Source organism: Nicotiana tabacum, chromosome 11 (assembly GCF_000715075.1).
Source record: "Nicotiana tabacum cultivar K326 chromosome 11, ASM71507v2, whole genome shotgun sequence".
Classification (NCBI taxonomy): domain Eukaryota; kingdom Viridiplantae; phylum Streptophyta; class Magnoliopsida; order Solanales; family Solanaceae; genus Nicotiana; species Nicotiana tabacum.
Window position 1 is genome coordinate 13992172 of NC_134090.1, and position 17724 is coordinate 14009895.

General features: G+C 36.6%; 2 protein-coding genes across 3 annotated transcripts; both read left to right on the forward strand.

Moving 5' to 3' along the window:
- Positions 1 to 2205: 2205 nt before the first annotated feature.
- Positions 2206 to 6147, forward strand: LOC107806863 (U-box domain-containing protein 14). Its single transcript, XM_016631135.2, has 4 exons — positions 2206 to 2996; positions 4044 to 4160; positions 4247 to 4660; positions 4779 to 6147. Exons 1-4 carry the CDS (start codon positions 2724 to 2726, stop codon positions 5847 to 5849), a joined length of 1875 nt encoding a protein of 624 aa, XP_016486621.1. The 5' UTR covers positions 2206 to 2723; the 3' UTR covers positions 5850 to 6147.
- Positions 6148 to 8417: 2270 nt separating this feature from the next.
- On the forward strand, positions 8418 to 17592 carry LOC107806864 (glycerol-3-phosphate dehydrogenase SDP6, mitochondrial). Of its 2 annotated transcripts, XM_075224807.1 has the most exons (7): positions 8418 to 8856; positions 11721 to 12194; positions 12706 to 13037; positions 14659 to 14819; positions 15659 to 15917; positions 16811 to 17106; positions 17190 to 17592. In XM_075224807.1, coding segments are annotated over exons 1-7 (1887 nt in total). In that variant the 5' UTR covers positions 8418 to 8492; the 3' UTR covers positions 17191 to 17592. The 2 variants fall into 2 exon arrangements, with proteins under 2 accessions (XP_075080908.1, XP_016486623.1); XM_016631137.2 differs by lacking the exon at positions 17190 to 17592 and having other exon boundaries at positions 16811 to 17107.
- Positions 17593 to 17724: the final 132 nt, after the last annotated feature.

A 17724-nucleotide genomic window follows, 5' to 3' on the forward strand; every position in this document is an offset into this window, starting at 1 on the left:
AAATCCCAAAGTGAAGGGGTAAGTATAAACAAAAGAAAATTCAATCCTAAAAGAAGATATTCTTTGGTTTGGATTAGGGATCACTATACGAAGATCACTTCTCCAGTTGCAATCTTTTCGAACAATAAAAATCAAAGGTTCAGTGATTAGAGAAGGAAAAGTGTCAGCTTTCTCTAAATTAACAACTTGTTCACGAAGAGATTTTCTATCATTCTCAAAGGATAAGTCGTTGGGTACTATTTCCTCAACTAAAGGCTCTTGAAGAGGCTCAGAAAGTTCTTTACCTTTAGAAGAGGATTTCTTAGTAATAGAACATCTAGAAATAGTGCCAAAACTAGAAGAAGGAGTGATGGAACCAGAGGAACCACCACGAATGGATCCTAGGCTACGAAGCCTGCCACCTCTACCCCTTCTATGTCTTACAGGGGCGTTGGGAAAGCTATCAAGAATTGGGATTCTCTTAGGGTTAGGATTCGGAGACGCCATTACAGAGAAAGGATGAACTAAAGGAAAAGAAGGTTAAATATGTAAATAATAGCAATCATCAAACAAAGAAGTGTAATGATGGAAAACCTATAATAAAGGCAACTATCACTTCGTGAATAGAGGGGATGAAGAAGCTTTGAAAAAAAGGCTGTAGAATTACAAAGCCAATCAGAAGGTGACACGTGTGCAGAGCATTAAATAGAAAAGACAACTGAAGCATCAGTACTGACATAGTATTGATTACGGTGAAAATTCATTTTTCGTGAAGATCCACTTCCCAAATATTTAATTGATAAATAAATGGAAAGTGGGGGGACTATCTGTATTGGGAAAAAACTGAGTCTGAATATTGAAGATGACGTGTCATGACACATGGACTGGTCAAAAGGTCAAAACGCAATAAATAGCCAAGAGGCACGGGAGACAACAGATAGGGGGAAGAAAACAACATAGGTGTGGACCGTTACTCAAATAGGTACGAGAGTCATTTAAAGACCGAAGATCGGAAGACGTTGAAGATACGAATCTGATGACGTAAAAGAGTCTAGATACAACATTAAATATCAAATACGTTAGAATATTTGAATTAAATAGAAATGATTGTGTAACGTTTCTTTTAATGTCATTTATTGCTCATAATTGCCTCATTAAGACAAAGGCATTACATCTTCTCCTAGAATCAACTATAAAAGGAGAAGGACTCAACATCTGTAGACACGAAATATTATCGAGATTATACTAAAATACAAAACTACTTATTCTCAGAAATCTTCTATTATTTTCGTCTCCAGATTATCAGTAACCCGAATTTCTCTTTATTTCTAGCTTTGATCAAAGAATCGGATTTTTGGTTAAACAAGTACAATGGTTGTCACAGAGCATGTAAACTAATCGGGGTTTAATAATAAAAATATATGTACATTATATGTGTAACAAGATCCTTTTGGGGTTTTTTTCTTTGATTCAAGCATGATGCATGTAGTGAAATGTTTTACTAGTAAGTATCCTAACCATCATCAATTTTGTGAACAATATTTTCCTTACAAACGAATGTTAATATAATCATATTCTATTTATTTTTTCCTGGATAAGGTACATAGTATCATGTGAGACAAGTTATTTACTCTTTGATTTGGTTTAATGTAATGTGGACCTATTCCAACATATTTCCAATGCAACTTCAACTTCTTATTGCCCCCTAAAAAGACCAGAAATGTTAGAAGGGCGGTATTGTCCAAAAAGAACAGCTAATACAAATTTACCTTATGTTGAGATTGACCATACCTGTATTTTCCCTCTTCCTCACTTTTTAAATTGCCAATTCACACATTACAGTAATCCACTGTATTTTATTTTCTCCAATCCAATAATAAGTGATTTTTTGACTTTTGACATATCCTTTAAAAAAATACTAATTCACAGAGAAAAAAATGTATCTTGACTAAATTATCTTTAATTAAAATCTATATATTGTTAACTTGACACCTTGAAATATATAAACAAAGGTAAGTTTTTGAAAAATAAAGTTAATGCAGTATTGATAATGTAAAAAAATACTTATTCTCAACCAAAATAAAAAAGATAAAAAAGTCATTGATTATTGGACAAACCGCTTAGTTGTACTATTACTCTCATTATTATTAGTTTTCATAATCATGACTATATCTGTCAAATCTACCCCGAAAAATATACTAGTATTAATAATAACTCCTTTTAAAATGATTAAGCGGAAACTCCACCAATCAATAGTCATTTCATCTTTTGCTTCACCTGCTCAGTTTCCTTTGTATGTTCACACAGAGCTTTGAATTTCTCTCTTCATTCCTGAAATTCAATCAATTGTTTGAGCTGGCTCTTCTTAAAATTATCTCAAGAACCCAAAACCTCATGGCTTTTCTCAAAATTTTCCCCCAAAAAATTAGTGAAGATCAGTTGTAATTTCCCCAGTCAACTCAACCACCAACCACCAACTCAGAAAAGATTTGCCAAATTATTGCTCTTTTTCCAACTGGGTCTCTCCCAATTTGATTAAAGATTCCATTTTTCTAACTGGGGTTTTCCCAATTTGATTAAAGATTCAATTTTTTCAGCTGGGGTTCTCCCAATTTTATCAAAGATTCAATTTTTCCAACTGGGGTTTTCCTCAATTTTATTAAAGACTCAATTTTTCCAACCGGGGTTTTCCCAATTTGATTAAAGAATCCATTTTCTATAAGGGGTTTGTTGGAGGTGCACACATGGATCATGAGAAAGAGGCCTTAATCAATGAGCTGACGGAGTTAATCGACACCGTTTCGGGTTTGCCGGAGTGCAAGAATGTGTCTAAGAGGATGTACAGTAATTTGGTGAGAAGGGTGAAGCTATTGAGCCCTTTAGTTGAGGAAATGAAAGATAGTGATGTTGTTGAGGTTGGAGATGATGTGGTTCATGGGCTTGAGTTGTTGAGAATTGCTCTTAATTCAGCTTTGGAGCTTCTCAAATCTGTCAATGAAGGCAGTAAGATTTTTCAGGTATTGTTTTCTAATTTAATCTTTAAATGTTACATGATCTATGACGATTTTGCTTTGTTTGGTAAATGTCAAAGTATTAGAAGTAATCAATTTTTGCATGTAAATATAGGAACAATCAATTTTTTGAACTACTATGTTTTGCTGATTGTGTGGCTGCTGGAAAGATCAATGTGATATTCAACTCTTTCCTTGTTCTCTCTGTGGTGAAATTTAGCTTTAGTTTGGTCGGTAACTGTCCTACATATTTGTCAACCAGGACAAAGTTGAATCATATATAAGAACTACTTCACATATAGTTTTTTTTGGACCTCTAAACAATTACATAGTTTGTTTTGGGCTACTTCTCATCTTCATATAGTTGTGTTTCCATCTTTCTTTTGGTAGATTCATCATGACAGCCGTGGCTTGAAACATTGGATCTTTCCTTGTAAGTTGAAGCTTTTGTAGAGTACTGTATTCTATGAGCTTTAAATAGAACAAACTGTTCCTAGGATCTCTCATAGGGAAGATTCATTTTATTAGGACATCTGATACTTGAATTTTCTCAGCTAACAATGGTTAGTTGTTGTTGAATTGCGTGAAAATGTAAAAGATTAAAGTGGTAGGAAACACTTCCATTATTTATTTTGGTCTTTGACACACCTCCTCACGTGTTGGCCTATTTTTTTTCCTTTGCCCGAGTATGAGGAAATATTTTTGTTGACAGGTGGCAGTGAGATTCAAATCAATGATCTATGCCTGCCTTGGTAAAGTTTCATCCGTGTGAACCTAATTTGATTCAAATAGTTGTGGTTCTCTTAAGATGTCGAATGTTGCACCAAGCAGTTGTTAGTATAGATATGTATCCGATCTCTACTTCCATAATTCAGGGGTCAAATGAATCTTATGTAGTTGCTCTCTGCTGTAGTTTTACACTCTGCATCGAGGATGACTTTTGTGCAGTATAATCAAAGCTCGTTGTGTCTTGCTGCTACGTATTATCATCATGAAAGACATTGTCTCTTGCTTCATATTTCCTAAATGTCACCTGTGCTTTGCATATTGCAGGCTCTGCAGATGGACACCATATCACTAAGGTTTCTTAATGTAACAGAGAAAATTGAAGATGCACTAAGCCACATTCCTTACAACAAGCTTGATATTTCTGAGGAAGTTCGAGAACAAGTACTTCATCTACCAATCCTTTTAATAGTTATGCCCAATGTCTGTTCTGCTTTACTGAAAATCTTTATAATGTTGGTTTCTTATAGATTGAACTTGTGCATGCTCAATTTAAAAGAGCAAAAGGAAAGATGGAATCACCAGATGTGCAACTGGTAATCGATTTAGCTATGGCTGAAAGGGAACAAGATCCCGATTCCATGATTTTTAAACGGCTGTCAGAGAAGCTGCATCTCAGGACCGTAAATGATCTAAAGAAGGAGTCACTTGCCATCCATGACATGGTCATTTCTAGTGGTGGAGTTCCCGAAGAGTGCTTTGAAACGATTGCATTCCTCCTTAGAAAGCTAAAGGACTGCGCAATGACGGGGAATCCTGAAATGGATGTCCTTGAGGGTGACAAGAGTATGATTAAGCACAGATCTCCGGTCATTCCAGATGATTTTCGTTGTCCAATATCACTTGAGTTGATGAAAGATCCTGTTATTGTGTCTACCGGACAGGTTTAGTGCCTTTATTTTCTTAATGTTCATTTTACCTTGACGAATTATAGGACTAAATTAATTGCTCCTCGTATTACTTGCTTAGATTAACTGCTGTCTGATTTTCTTTCACGTGCAGACCTATGAAAGGTCTTGCATCCAGAAATGGCTGGATGCAGGACACAAGACCTGCCCTAAGACTCAGCAGACATTGTTGCACACCGCATTGACTCCAAACTATGTTTTGAAGAGCCTGATTGCCTTGTGGTGTGAGAACAATGGTGTTGAGCTGCCTAAAAACCAAGGAAATTGTAGGAACAAAAGGTCTGGAGCTGGTGGTTCGGACTGTGATCGTGCTGCTATTGATGCGTTGTTACAAAAACTTGCCAATGGTAATCCGGAACAGCAAAGAGCAGCTGCTGGTGAGCTCCGTTTGCTGGCCAAAAGAAATGCTGATAACAGAGTCTGCATTGCTGAAGCCGGAGCAATTCCTCTGCTTGTTGAACTGCTTTCATCGTCAGATTCTCGTACTCAGGAGCACGCTGTCACGGCACTCCTTAACCTATCCATAAATGAATCTAACAAGGGAACTATTGTAAATGCTGGTGCTATACCTGATATAGTAGATGTACTAAGAAACGGAAGCATGGAAGCAAGGGAAAATGCAGCCGCTACCCTTTTTAGCTTATCAGTGGTTGACGAAAACAAAGTGGCAATAGGAGCCGCCGGTGCTATCCCAGCGCTTATTGATTTGCTTTGTCAGGGAACTCCCAGGGGAAAGAAGGATGCAGCCACTGCTATATTCAACCTCTCAATCTATCAAGGAAACAAGGTGAGGGCAGTACGGGCAGGGATTGTGCCACCGCTAATGAGATTGCTCAAAGATCCCGGGGGTGGAATGATGGATGAAGCACTCGCAATATTGGCAATACTTGCAAGTCATCAGGAGGGTAAGGCAGCCATTGGTCAAGCTGAGCCAATCCCCATCTTAGTTGAGGTAATTAGGACAGGTTCTCCTCGGAACCGAGAAAATGCTGCAGCTATTTTGTGGTCTCTATGTACAGGTGATGTACAGAACTTAAAGGTAGCTAGGGATCTTGGAGTAGAAGAGGTACTGAAGGAACTGTCCGAGAATGGCACTGATAGAGCCAAAAGAAAAGCCGGAAGTGTTTTGGAACTTCTCCAACGAGTTGATGCAGTTGATTCATGACACCTAGATTGAGCAGTGAAGGATAAATTCAACCTGAGAACTGAGGTCAGACGATCCAGTAATTACACGACTGTGTCTACGTATGTACAAAAATATAAAACTGTACCTCTATATGTATGTTTTCATCTTCTTTTTGACAGCTTGATCCAGGGGCAATGAGTTATTTTTCAAATCAGTGTTTGTAGATGTATAAACTTGTTGTTTATACTTTCTTTATAGTTTTTGATTAAGTAAGCACTGTAATTTCCACTTTTGAATATGAGAAATGAAGAGAAAGTGTGTTGTTGTTGGTGTTCAATCCATTACGAAGTGTTACACACTACTCTACCATTTCAGGTTGCTAAGGATTATTGGAATCAGAAAAGTACATTCAAGCTGAAGTTACTGGTAAAGTTGCTGCCATGTGACCACGACGTCACGAGTTTAAGCCGTGAAAATAGTCTCTTGCAGAAATGCAGGGTAAGACTGCATAAAATAGACCCTTGTGGTCTAGCCCTTCCCCGGACCCTGCGCATAGCAAGAGCTTAGTGCAATGAGCTGGCCTTAGAAAAGAAGCTTTGACACTCGGTAACCAGCTCCAATCCTTGTTTATTTTTTAGTTTAACTTCTGTGCACTGATTGAACAAATTTTTTAGTTAAGATTACTTACAACATGTAAGTTATACATAGCATATTAATCTGTTAACATAAAATGTAGTTAATAACTTGTTATAACATGTCAAAATCTACTGGTAGTATAAAAAAAATCGTTAGACCGACAGTGTAAAATTTTCTTATATTATTATGTATTTTAATATATTATAACAATGAAGTTACAAAACTTTTTTGTCCTGTTAATATAGCTGAATCTTGTGCATTATAACAGTATAATCACTGAACTTTACTCGCTATAGCTTAAAAGTAACAAGATTATTTTTGTTTCATTTGCTACACAGCACTGAAGTCAAAACTTAATTTTGTGCTGTCTAAATTGACTTGTGGTTGAAATTCAACCCTTGATCTTCTCTAAACCAACTCAGTTGGGTTAATCTTTTTGATAATCTTTGTTCATCATCCCCGTAATTATGCACCCAAGGGTGTGATTTAGTGGTCAATAAAGTGGGTTGAGAACCATGAGGTTTCAGATTCAAATTCTAGCGGAGACAAAAATATTAATAGGTGATAGGCATCTCGTGGAATTTAGTCGAGGTGCGCACAAGCTAACTCGGACACCACGGTTATAAAAAAAATCATCGAAAATCAGCATAAAGAACTATGAGGTCTTAGATTCAAATTCTAGCGGAGACAAAAATACTAGGTGATAGGCATTACGTGGAATTAGTCGAGGTGCGCACAAGGTGACTCGGACACCACAGTTATTAAAAAAAAAAATCATCAAAATCAGCATAAAGAACCATGATGTCTCAGGTTCAAATTCCAGCGGAGACAAAACACACTAAGTGATAAGCATCCCGTGGAATTAATAGAGGTGCGCACAAACTAACTCGACACCACTAATTATAAAAAAGTTCATCGAAAATCAGCATAAAGAAGTACAGTCATGGTTACCACTTACATCTATTTGAATGGAAATCCGTCCATAAAAGCAAAAATGGAACAAGTAATTTGAAGCAAATTGAAACAAGTAATTTTGTTGAATCAATGAATTGAATAGGATCACAAGAAACTTGAGTTGGGGGCGGAAAGGCATTAATTCAAACTACGAGGTTGAAAATTCAAAAGTAGAAGAATTTGGGAAACAGTTAGCAATATGTTTGTTAGCGCTAATAAAAAGTGTGTGGGCGTGTCACGAGCCCATGCTTCTTCTGCGCGGCAGCCGTGGAAAGAGTTGACCCACTATTTTAATTACTTTTATGTCCTTATTCCACTACATAATGACAAAATTGGTCCATCATTGTGAATTTTTGCCATTTCTTTTTATAAAAAACTTTACTTAACGGTTAACATAGCCATAAAAGCTATATTTTGAGGTAAATAAGACAATGAAAAAGATTTAGATATTAAAAGACCATCAAGTTTAAAGTGTTCAACTCAAAGTCTCAAACCACAAAGTTAAAGTGCAAAGAAATTTTGCAAAATAAATTTACAACTGATTTTTCACATGTTAATAAGTTTAATATGCACAACAAATATATACTATATATATATTACAATAAGATTTACAAATATATTATTTTGTTGGACGGAGTAAACTCATAAATTCATGCTAAATATCATTTAGTACATTATCCTATTAGCATTTTGTATCTCTTACGAGAATTCTATTACTTAAACCTATAGAAGAATATGAAAAATTATTAATTCCTTTGAATTACTCTTTGTAGGTGGGATATTTATCATTCTTAAGTTTGCTATAATTATCGCCCCAACCATAAGTAATTGAAGCTTTAAAACGCACATAGATATGTATTCCACTCACATTATCTCTACCCTTAAAAAATGGGCAAATATTTAAAAAATTCAGAAGGAAAAAAAAAAAAATAGCACGAGACTTTACGTAAAAGGGTATTCTAGTCATTTGAGAGGGTGCACATACCATTTTTCGATTCCCAATGCGACCTTTTAAAATGCAAAGCAATTCAATCTTCAGAATCTCAGCTCCATCTTCGGGTCACTCCATACTCGTCACCTCTACACCACCGTATGGCCACCTCCATTCGCCTCCGTCGTCTCGGCGCTATCGCCGTCGTAGCCGGTGGAGCATACACAATTGTACGGAATCCTTCATTCTCATCAAACGACCGCGGCGACAAGTCCACTGCACTCGACACCTTCCGCCGGAAAATTGCTGATCCTTTCGCCGTAGTTCCGTCTCGAGCCACTCAGGAAGCGGCTCTGATCGGCTCCAGCTTGTCAAATCCTCTCGACATCCTTGTTGTCGGTGGCGGTGCCACCGGCTGCGGTGTCGCACTTGATGCTGCAACGCGTGGGCTCCGTGTTGGCCTTGTCGAACGAGATGATTTTTCTTCTGGCACTTCTTCAAGGTCCACTAAGTTAATTCATGGAGGTTAGCCTTTAAAATTTCATCAATTTTGATGTGTAGGCATCCAGTGTTTATGTCAATCCAACGAATTCATAACACGTGTCTTTCTTAAAGTCATCATGCTTAAGTGATGCATATTCTCACTTTAATTTTAATTGCTATGGTTAAATTGCTTGATTTGGTGTAAACGCTACGTGCAGGCAAAAACTTACCGATATGGTATACCAGGCTTAAGTTAATTCAGTTACGAGGAATCTGCTTATGGATATAGGGGATTCATATAGTTGATGGGAACTGAATTGTGATTGAGATACCAGCTTTTATTTCCTATATGATGTCCACAATACCTAGCTATTGGAATATTGGCTAACGCGTAGTCATTTTTTAGTCAGTTATAAATAAATAAATAAAAGTGATTCGAGCTTAGGGATTAGTACAAACCGACAATGATCTTTTTACACATGTTATAGCAGGTTACTTACAATTTTTCTAGGTTAACAATCAATGCTATTAAATAGAGTTATATGTAATTATCTTTTAAGTGACCTTATTGTATAAAAAAAAGTCTTACACCTTTAGTGCATAGATCTTAAACTCATAAATAAAAGTTTCAAGCTTAGGGATGAGGTAATACTTGTGAAAAAAATAGTGGTGTCCATAGATTAAAATGAGAATAAAAGCTAGCTTTCTTTTTAAAATTAATTTTTAAAAATAATAGTCGGGTACAAATTCTCTTTTTGATAATAATAAGATATTAAAAAGAACTGAAGAGTGTGGATCATCATTTTCCCTTGTATGAAAGTGGACACAATTTCAGGACAACCTAATATAGAAGATGGAACTTTTAAATTTGGAACTTGTGTAGTATCTTTATAATAGGCAAGCAACATTAGTTTTGGGACACCATATCTTTGCTGCGTGCTACACTATATATTCTTGTTTGGGGCGCTAATAATCAGTGGTGTCAAAGGCTCATTTAAGGCGCGCTTAAGCCATGAAGCTCAGTAAAGCTCAAGGAGGGCGCTTCGCCTCGCTTAAGTTGAGCTTCAACGTAAGGCAAGGCACTAAGGCTTGCGTCTCATTGCCCACGAGTTCTTTGTTTAATCAAGTGGCACCAAACAACAAATATAATTGAAAATAAGTGTATCAAGTTCTAAGGGAAGCACTATAAATGATTTTGTTACTTTGTTCTTGAATTACAAATATATTTTTATTTTTTTTCTTTCATTGTGCCTTTTTTTTATGAAGCCCTCACTTTAAGTGCGCTTAAAGCCTCAATAGACCTAGAGCGCTTTGTAGAGCTTTTCGCCTTTGACAATACTGCTAATAACTACGTTTAAAGTGAAATCTCAAAAGTTGATTTAGTATGATTTATGTCTTTATGAAAACTTTCTTGGAGAGTATTTTTGTCTATTTTTCTAGAAATTCTGGGAGCCATCCTTGAGGAGGAGGGGTCTTGATGTTAGGAACATTGTTACTCGAGGCATCTATTGTTGTGCGTCTGAGTTGGCAACGTAAGGCAAATTTGGACTGAAGAGAAAGACTTTGTGAGATAATTATACAGTAATATCAAAAAAAATATCCAACTGAAATTTCTTTGTAATGTTGGCTTTGGAGCTTGGATACATATGTATCTCTCATTAGACAGGGTACATGAGAAAGGATTAGGAAGCTTCTCTTATTATTGTTAGAATCTCAAGAGTTTCAATAGGAGAAGAATTACTAAATTCATCAATTTAGTATGCTCAGTAGTTACTTGGTTGCGTGATTTCTTAATATTTTATCTAAGTGATTATGCCTCCCATTTTTTCCCTAGGGAATTAATCTTGATGTTTTCATCTCCTTGGAACTACTGAAATCAAAGTCATTAGCCATTTTTATTAGTCAATATTTTACCGAGGCGGTGTCAAAAATATGTTCAGAGTGTGTAACTGGATCAACCACAATCATCTATGAAACTATTTCAACCATTCTCCCAAACATCTTCAATAGGAACTTTTAGATTATATGATTTGTTAGCTTTGTGGATATCCAAGTTGCATGACTATCCCTACTCTCCCTACTCTCCGCTAATCTTAAATCCACTTGCTTATTTCCTTTCAGATTTCGTCAAAAAAAAATTCTTCTTTTTTCAAAGGCATTCTGAAATGTGGATATGAGATTTTTTTTCTGCGATGGGTAAAATGTGGATATGAGATTATCCATCATCTTTAAGTCTCATTGCTAATACATTCGCTGTTACTTTGCAATTTGCATATACTCCAGAACAAACTAATAGGCCAAAACTCCAATGTATCCTTAGCCTCTGGCTTTTCTTTGGGATAGGCACGATGAAGGAAGAGTTAAGACTCTTTTCAAATGACACTGCTCGGTATAAAATGTTTCACATTTATCTCAGCCTGGGGACATTGTCTCTAAAACCATTTGCAATAGGTGCTTTGTCTCTCTCACAACTTTTCGTTAGCCATTAGCCCTTTAAAACTTTTATCAATTCCAAAATAATAGGTGCATCTCGACCAGGGAATTGGGGAAGGGCAAAAAAATCAAAGAAAAGGCCAGTGAGTTAAGATTCTCATATCAAATTATCTTGTTTTCTCTTCTATGAGACCACTCTAAGCTTTGAATGGTATAGCTAGCGACTGCCTTACAGGTTAACTCGTTATTCTTTGTACTACCTTAAATGCTTGGTGGTTTGAGAATGGATTTCCCTTGACCCTGCAGATAATGTGAATAACATTACTGAGGAATTTAGGGTCCCTTTTGATTTCTTCATTGAGGCATCTCTGAATTAGTAGTTAGATATTTCCATGAATCTGTCCTTCATTTGTCATGGTTACCTTCTTTTTTCTAAGATGTGCAAACTGCTTATCCTGAGACCCATGTTTCAGGAGTTCGCTATTTGGAGAAAGCAGTTTTCAACTTAGATTACGGGCAGTTAAAGCTAGTTTTCCATGCCCTAGAGGAGCGTAAACAGGTCATTGACAATGCTCCGCACCTTTGTCATGCTTTACCATGCATGACTCCTTGTTTTGATTGGTTTGAAGCGATCTACTACTGGGCCGGCCTGAAAATGTATGATCTGGTCGCGGGGCGACACCTACTGCATTTGTCTAGGTATTATTCTGCACAAGAGTCTGTTGAATTGTTTCCTACCCTTGCACGAAATGGTAAAGATAAAACTCTGAAGGGAACTGTGGTATATTATGATGGACAAATGAACGACTCGCGCCTCAATGTTGCAATAGCATGCTCTGCTGCTTTGGCTGGTGCAGCAGTGCTTAACCATGCAGAGGTTGTATCCCTTCTCAAAGATGAGGGTGATGGTAGAATAATTGGTGCACGTATTCGGAACAACTTGTCAGGTACTTCATGAATTTTAGTTAGAATCTGTTTTCCTACTCAGTTCACTGGTTACAGTTACCTTGTAATCCTGCATGGCTCATTAAGGTTGTTAAATATACTTTTAATTTCCTGATTTGAGAAAGAATTTTTTTTTATAGTGGCTTTACTTGCACAACTTGATAAAAAAGAACACTACATTTTCTGTATGGATAAACGTGTGAACAAGTTAGGTGCTGACACTTCAGCTTCCCATTTCCTTGGACCTAGACTAGGTTTTGGTTCAACATAGCAGAAAGTTGGTCAAGACGACAAAAAGGGGAGGGGTGAATAGAAAAGATATCTTAGGTGTATCACTCGTCCTTAGAACACTGCCAACCCAATTATATATGTCCCTGTGTGTGACTGTTCAATTTTTAGACGATTAGAAATGCTTTTAGTACAATTTATCAGTTTGACCTCTTATGGTTTGCTCCTTTTGTTCGTGTGTTACTCATCCGTCTCTAAGGTCTCACTCTAGGTTAAAGTTTACAGGTAAGGAGTTTGATGCATATGCAAAAGTTGTTGTTAATGCTGCTGGGCCCTTTTGTGATGCTGTACGGAAGTTGGCTGATAAAGATGCAAAACCCATGATCTGTCCCAGTAGTGGTGTTCATGTTGTACTTCCTGATTACTATTCTCCAGACGGAATGGGCTTAATTGTCCCGAAAACTAAGGATGGTCGAGTGGTTTTTATGCTTCCATGGTTGGGTAGAACAGTAGCTGGTACTACTGATTCAAACACCAGCATAACGATGCTGCCAGAACCTCATGAGAATGAGATTGAATTCATTTTGGATGCCATCTCTGATTATCTTAATGTTAAGGTGTGTTGATGTCGGTAACATGATAGCAATCCTCATCTTTATTCCCTTCTCTTAATATCATAGAGTGCCTCTAATTTAAATCCTTGTAAGCCAATTATTTATATAATTGCTATTCTTCATTGGGCATCTGGAATATAGGTTTATATTTTCCTCTATCACTTTCACTGAGCTAACTATTATCTCATCATTTCTTTTCGTGCATTTTAATTGAACAAAATCAATGTAAAGAAGCTGAAGTTTTTGGATGAAAATGAAACATCTTAAGCTATTCCAGTAAATGCCTAGGAGATATTCAATATACTATTTTCGGCTATTTGGTAGATTATCTACAGGTGATATCTTGGATTACTGACTAAACAATCAGTTAAGCCAGAGTCTGATGTATATTGTATTGAATCCATGAATAGATCATGGACCATTTATTATATATTCCAATAGGGATCTAGTCTTGCTATCCAACGAGTTTGAAGTAGATTCTGGTAACTGTAGTGTGTGGTAAGATCTTCTTGTTATATAAATGATATTGCATAAAGAATTATTTGCCAAATTTGTATTTGATAAACAAATACAGATCCTCTTTCTTATCTGGGGTAAATTGCTAACTCCACAATTAGATGGTAGTACTGCTGTGGTCAAGCTGCACGTATGCATATCCATCAAAGCCATGTTAACTTTTTTATTTTTGATAAGGTAAATAATTTTATTAACAATTGGGGGAAATCTCATCTACAATACTTATACCAAAAGAAGAGAAACTACACCATAATATGGTTCTCAACAAAGGAGGTCCAATCCTCTATACAAGTAGGGACCTCATGAGTACACCAAAAGAAACTAGAAACAGAGACTCCTTTGTAATTTGCAAAATCTTGTTCCACTGTTAACTTACAAACAGTGGATGACGGTTTCTTGATTATATTGTTTGATAACAAAACTTCTTCCTGAAACTGAGCTTTAAGTCCCTCGGAGTGGTGTGTAGGACTTGTGAATAATATTTTAATGTGTTAAAAGATTGTATTGACAACATGGGAAAACTTAGTGACTAATCTCAACTCCAGCGAATATAGTAGCCAACAAATTGTGTGAGGACCCAGAAATCCCAGAGGAAAATGTCTGACCCTAGGGAAATATTGAGAGAGAGAGAGAGAGAGAGAGAGAGAGAGAGGAGCAGAAAAAGGACAAAGTAAAAAAGATAGAAGACAAAAGGACTTTGTGAATGACATGAATTTAAAGGGCATATCATGAGCTTTTTAGCAGTTAACGTGGTCCATCTTTTGGTCCGTGAGACATAGGAACTTCACTAGTGGGCTTGTTAGCAGTTATGTATGTGGTGACACTCTTGATGGGAGGGAAACATTTCCTTTGCACAGACTTGCTCAATACTTGAATCAAAATTTCTCAGTAGCTTATGGATTTTCCTAGGTTTGAGCTTCTTGTTTCAGTGAGCAGCGTTGAAGTTGTCAATACAATGAGCATGTTTGTCATCCTGTATTTGCATGTTAATTTTCCCTGTTTTCTTGAGGGCAACCAAAATGCCAGTTTATACGGTTTTTCTTGTTCTATGTGTCACCTATTTCGTTCTTTCTTTCTTATGGAGAATGATGCTAGATTTCAAATTTAGGTACGGCGTACTGATGTCCTATCTGCTTGGAGTGGTATCCGCCCTCTAGCAATTGATCCCAAGGCAAAGAGTACAGAGAGCATCTCCAGAGATCATGTTGTCGCTGAAGAGCATCCTGGTTTGGTGACAATTACCGGTGGAAAATGGACTACATATAGAAGGTAACATACATCTCAACTAATGGTTGTAGTATTAGCTGTCTTGAGAGATACGGATCCATTTCAATATTGGAAAGAGGCCTGTTTGGATGAGAAAGAAGCCCAAGTTGTTTTTGTAATGGTGCAGTTCTGTTCAATTGGAAAGCAGCTTAGGCTACTTTTTATACACGAAGCAGAGGGGGTGTTTTTTGTTCCGAGAACAGTGGTTCAGCTTCCTCTTTTTTGGGTGCCCCCTTTTCAGCCAAATTGCGATTTGGACCATAGTCGTGTTTTTCTTTTAACTTGGAAATTTGTGTTTATTCTTCAATAAAAATATACTATTAGGAGATACGTTTTGTAACATTTGAAGGTGTTTAGGTGGTTTAATAAATTTATAGAATTTAATAGTTTCTTACACCATCTTGGGGAAATCAATTTGATTTTATATATTAAAAAATTCACCCCTGTGAAAGCTTCAGAAAACGTTTTGTGGTTATAGTGATACTATCTAAAGGCCAAACCCAAAACCATTTTCCTAAAAACTGAATCTGACCACTAAACTGTTTTCTGAAAAAAAGGAAATAGAATCCATTTCTTGCAGAGCCCCAACAAAAATTTCTAATCCAAACGCAAGTTAGAATGGAACACCTCCTAATCTTTCTCTTCAAGGCTGACAAGGTTAGCTCACTGTTTGAGTCTTTGATACTCCTTTATCTTTGGAGCTTTCCTTTAAACGGCTTAAATCATAGATCAATATGCAAGTTTACAAGGTTGTCGGTCCAAGATCTGCTTATCTTGTGAATGTCCATTGCTTAAGTTCTTTTTCTCCATTGTTAAGATTTTGAAGGTTTAACCCATTTCAGCATGGCAGAAGATGCGGTTGATGCGGCTATAAAATCTGGAAAATTGAACCCAGCGAATAAATGCTTGACATACAACCTACAACTTATAGGTGCAGATGGATGGGAACCTGCATCTTTTACGATACTTGCTCAACAGTATGTCCGCATGAAAAGGTCACATGGAGGAAAGGTTGTTCCAGGAGTGATGGACACCGCTGCTGCTAAACATCTATCTCATGCATATGGTGTTTTGTCTGAACGAGTGGCTGCTATAGCTCAGGTCCGCGTTCTTCTTAGTTCCAACTGTTCCTTTTTCTGCTGGCTCTTTGGGTATATATCTTTATACTGACCTTAATCATTTTATGTTAAGTGCTTCTTAAGGTAGTTCATCGCAATACAAACTACTCTATAATACATGAAGAGGACAAAACTAAACATAAAAGGTGTTAGGCAATAACATGCTTGCTGATTTAGACACTAGTTCATTCTTTGGAGAGGAGCATATCAACTTTGAATTAAAATTCATTCTCAACAACACTTGCATATGGAGTAAATTTTGATTTTTGAAGCTTCCTATGTTATGAAAGAGTCATGGCAGTATCACTCTGGAATAAGAACTTTTGCTGTTTTGAGAATCTTGTACTGTCAGTAGGTACTAGAACTTGTTGAATCGGATGCATGATAAATGCAAGGTCGATTAGACATTCTGTCTTTATAGCTCTTGTCAATCATGTGTCAAGCAGAATTTTGAAAATACTTTAGGAAAACGAACACGATTTCACAGCCCCTCGGTATGATTTCAAGATCTTTACAAGGTATTTGTCATGGAAGATTTATAATCATGCAAAAGAGTTTTCCAAAGTACTTTTTTATTTAAGTTTTTCCAAGAAGCTATTGAAAGAAAAAAAAAAGGTTTGAGCGTCTTTCAAAGAAAAAGGTTCTTTTCTACTCGCACAACGCTCAGAAAATGTTCATAAAAGTACGACTTTCCAAGCACATTTTCTTTTTGCACAATTTTTTCCGACAAGAGTTTCTCAAAGTACTTTATACTAAAGTTGTTCAATTGGCTCCTTAATGTTTCACTTCAAAGTCAATTTGTGAGGAGGTTATTTTCTGGCATTTTCATGACTACTTCTATGAGATTCCATCTTAATTGATTGATCTGCATGATAGAACGAAAATTTGGGAAAACGACTGGCACATGGATACCCTTTCTTGGAAGCTGAGGTTGCCTACTGTGCTCGGGAAGAGTACTGTGAATCCGCTGTAGATTTTGTAGCTAGAAGATGTCGTCTTGCCTTCCTCGACACTGATGCTGCACAGCGAGCACTGCCACGAATAATAGAGATACTGGCTGCAGAGCACAAATGGAACAGGTCTAGGCAGAAACAAGAGTTGCAGAAGGGAAAACAATTTTTAGAAACTTTCAAGTCATCAAAAAATGCACAATTCCATGACGGGAAGCATTAGTAAGTTAATTCTATCCTATACGAAACAAGTTCTTTTAGAGTGGTATTTCCTCTTTCTGACATTTACCTAATCAAATTTCTAGGTTCATAAAGCTGTATATCGATCTTCAAGCGACAGATTTCGCTTTTACATTCTTCCATGTTATCAGGAAAATCTTGTTACGAGGAGTGACAAAAATATTATACATCCCTTTTTTCGTGTATGCATTTTATATGCCTTAAAGCTGCAGAATGAGTCATTTTGTCAAAGCTTATAAGTTTCTTAGAAACAGTTCATTTTTACTTGGTCAGTTGCCTATTGCAACCATATATGAAATAATTTTTCTCGATCTTATAGTTATTGGATTGTGTTTAGGACGGGAAATCATGGTTCATGGCCCCTGTAATAATTTCTAATTTGATTTAGTATAGATTAATGCACTCCAATAATTGTTGATTCATTTGTTTACGATGATGGTACAGGACAGGAGTATTAATTTGGTTCAATTATTCTCTCCATTCTTTTCCTCTTCTTTTTTCTTTTTGGGATGGTGTAATGTTCATGAATGTGGTAAAGTGAAATGGAACAAATTCCATTTATAGCTAAGACACAAACTGATTTATTCATTTTAGGTATAC

Coding starts and splice junctions, on each gene's coding strand:
- LOC107806863 (XM_016631135.2), top strand. CDS start 2,724: ATGGATCATGAGAAAGAGGCCTTAATCAATGAGCTGACGGAGTTAATC. Junction 2,997..4,043: donor AAGGCAGTAAGATTTTTCAG/GTATTGTTTTCT, acceptor TGCATATTGCAG/GCTCTGCAGATGGACACCAT. Junction 4,161..4,246: donor CTGAGGAAGTTCGAGAACAA/GTACTTCATCTA, acceptor GGTTTCTTATAG/ATTGAACTTGTGCATGCTCA.
- LOC107806864 (XM_075224807.1), top strand. CDS start 8,493: ATGGCCACCTCCATTCGCCTCCGTCGTCTCGGCGCTATCGCCGTCGTA. Junction 13,038..14,658: donor CTGATTATCTTAATGTTAAG/GTGTGTTGATGT, acceptor TTTCAAATTTAG/GTACGGCGTACTGATGTCCT. Junction 14,820..15,658: donor AAATGGACTACATATAGAAG/GTAACATACATC, acceptor AACCCATTTCAG/CATGGCAGAAGATGCGGTTG.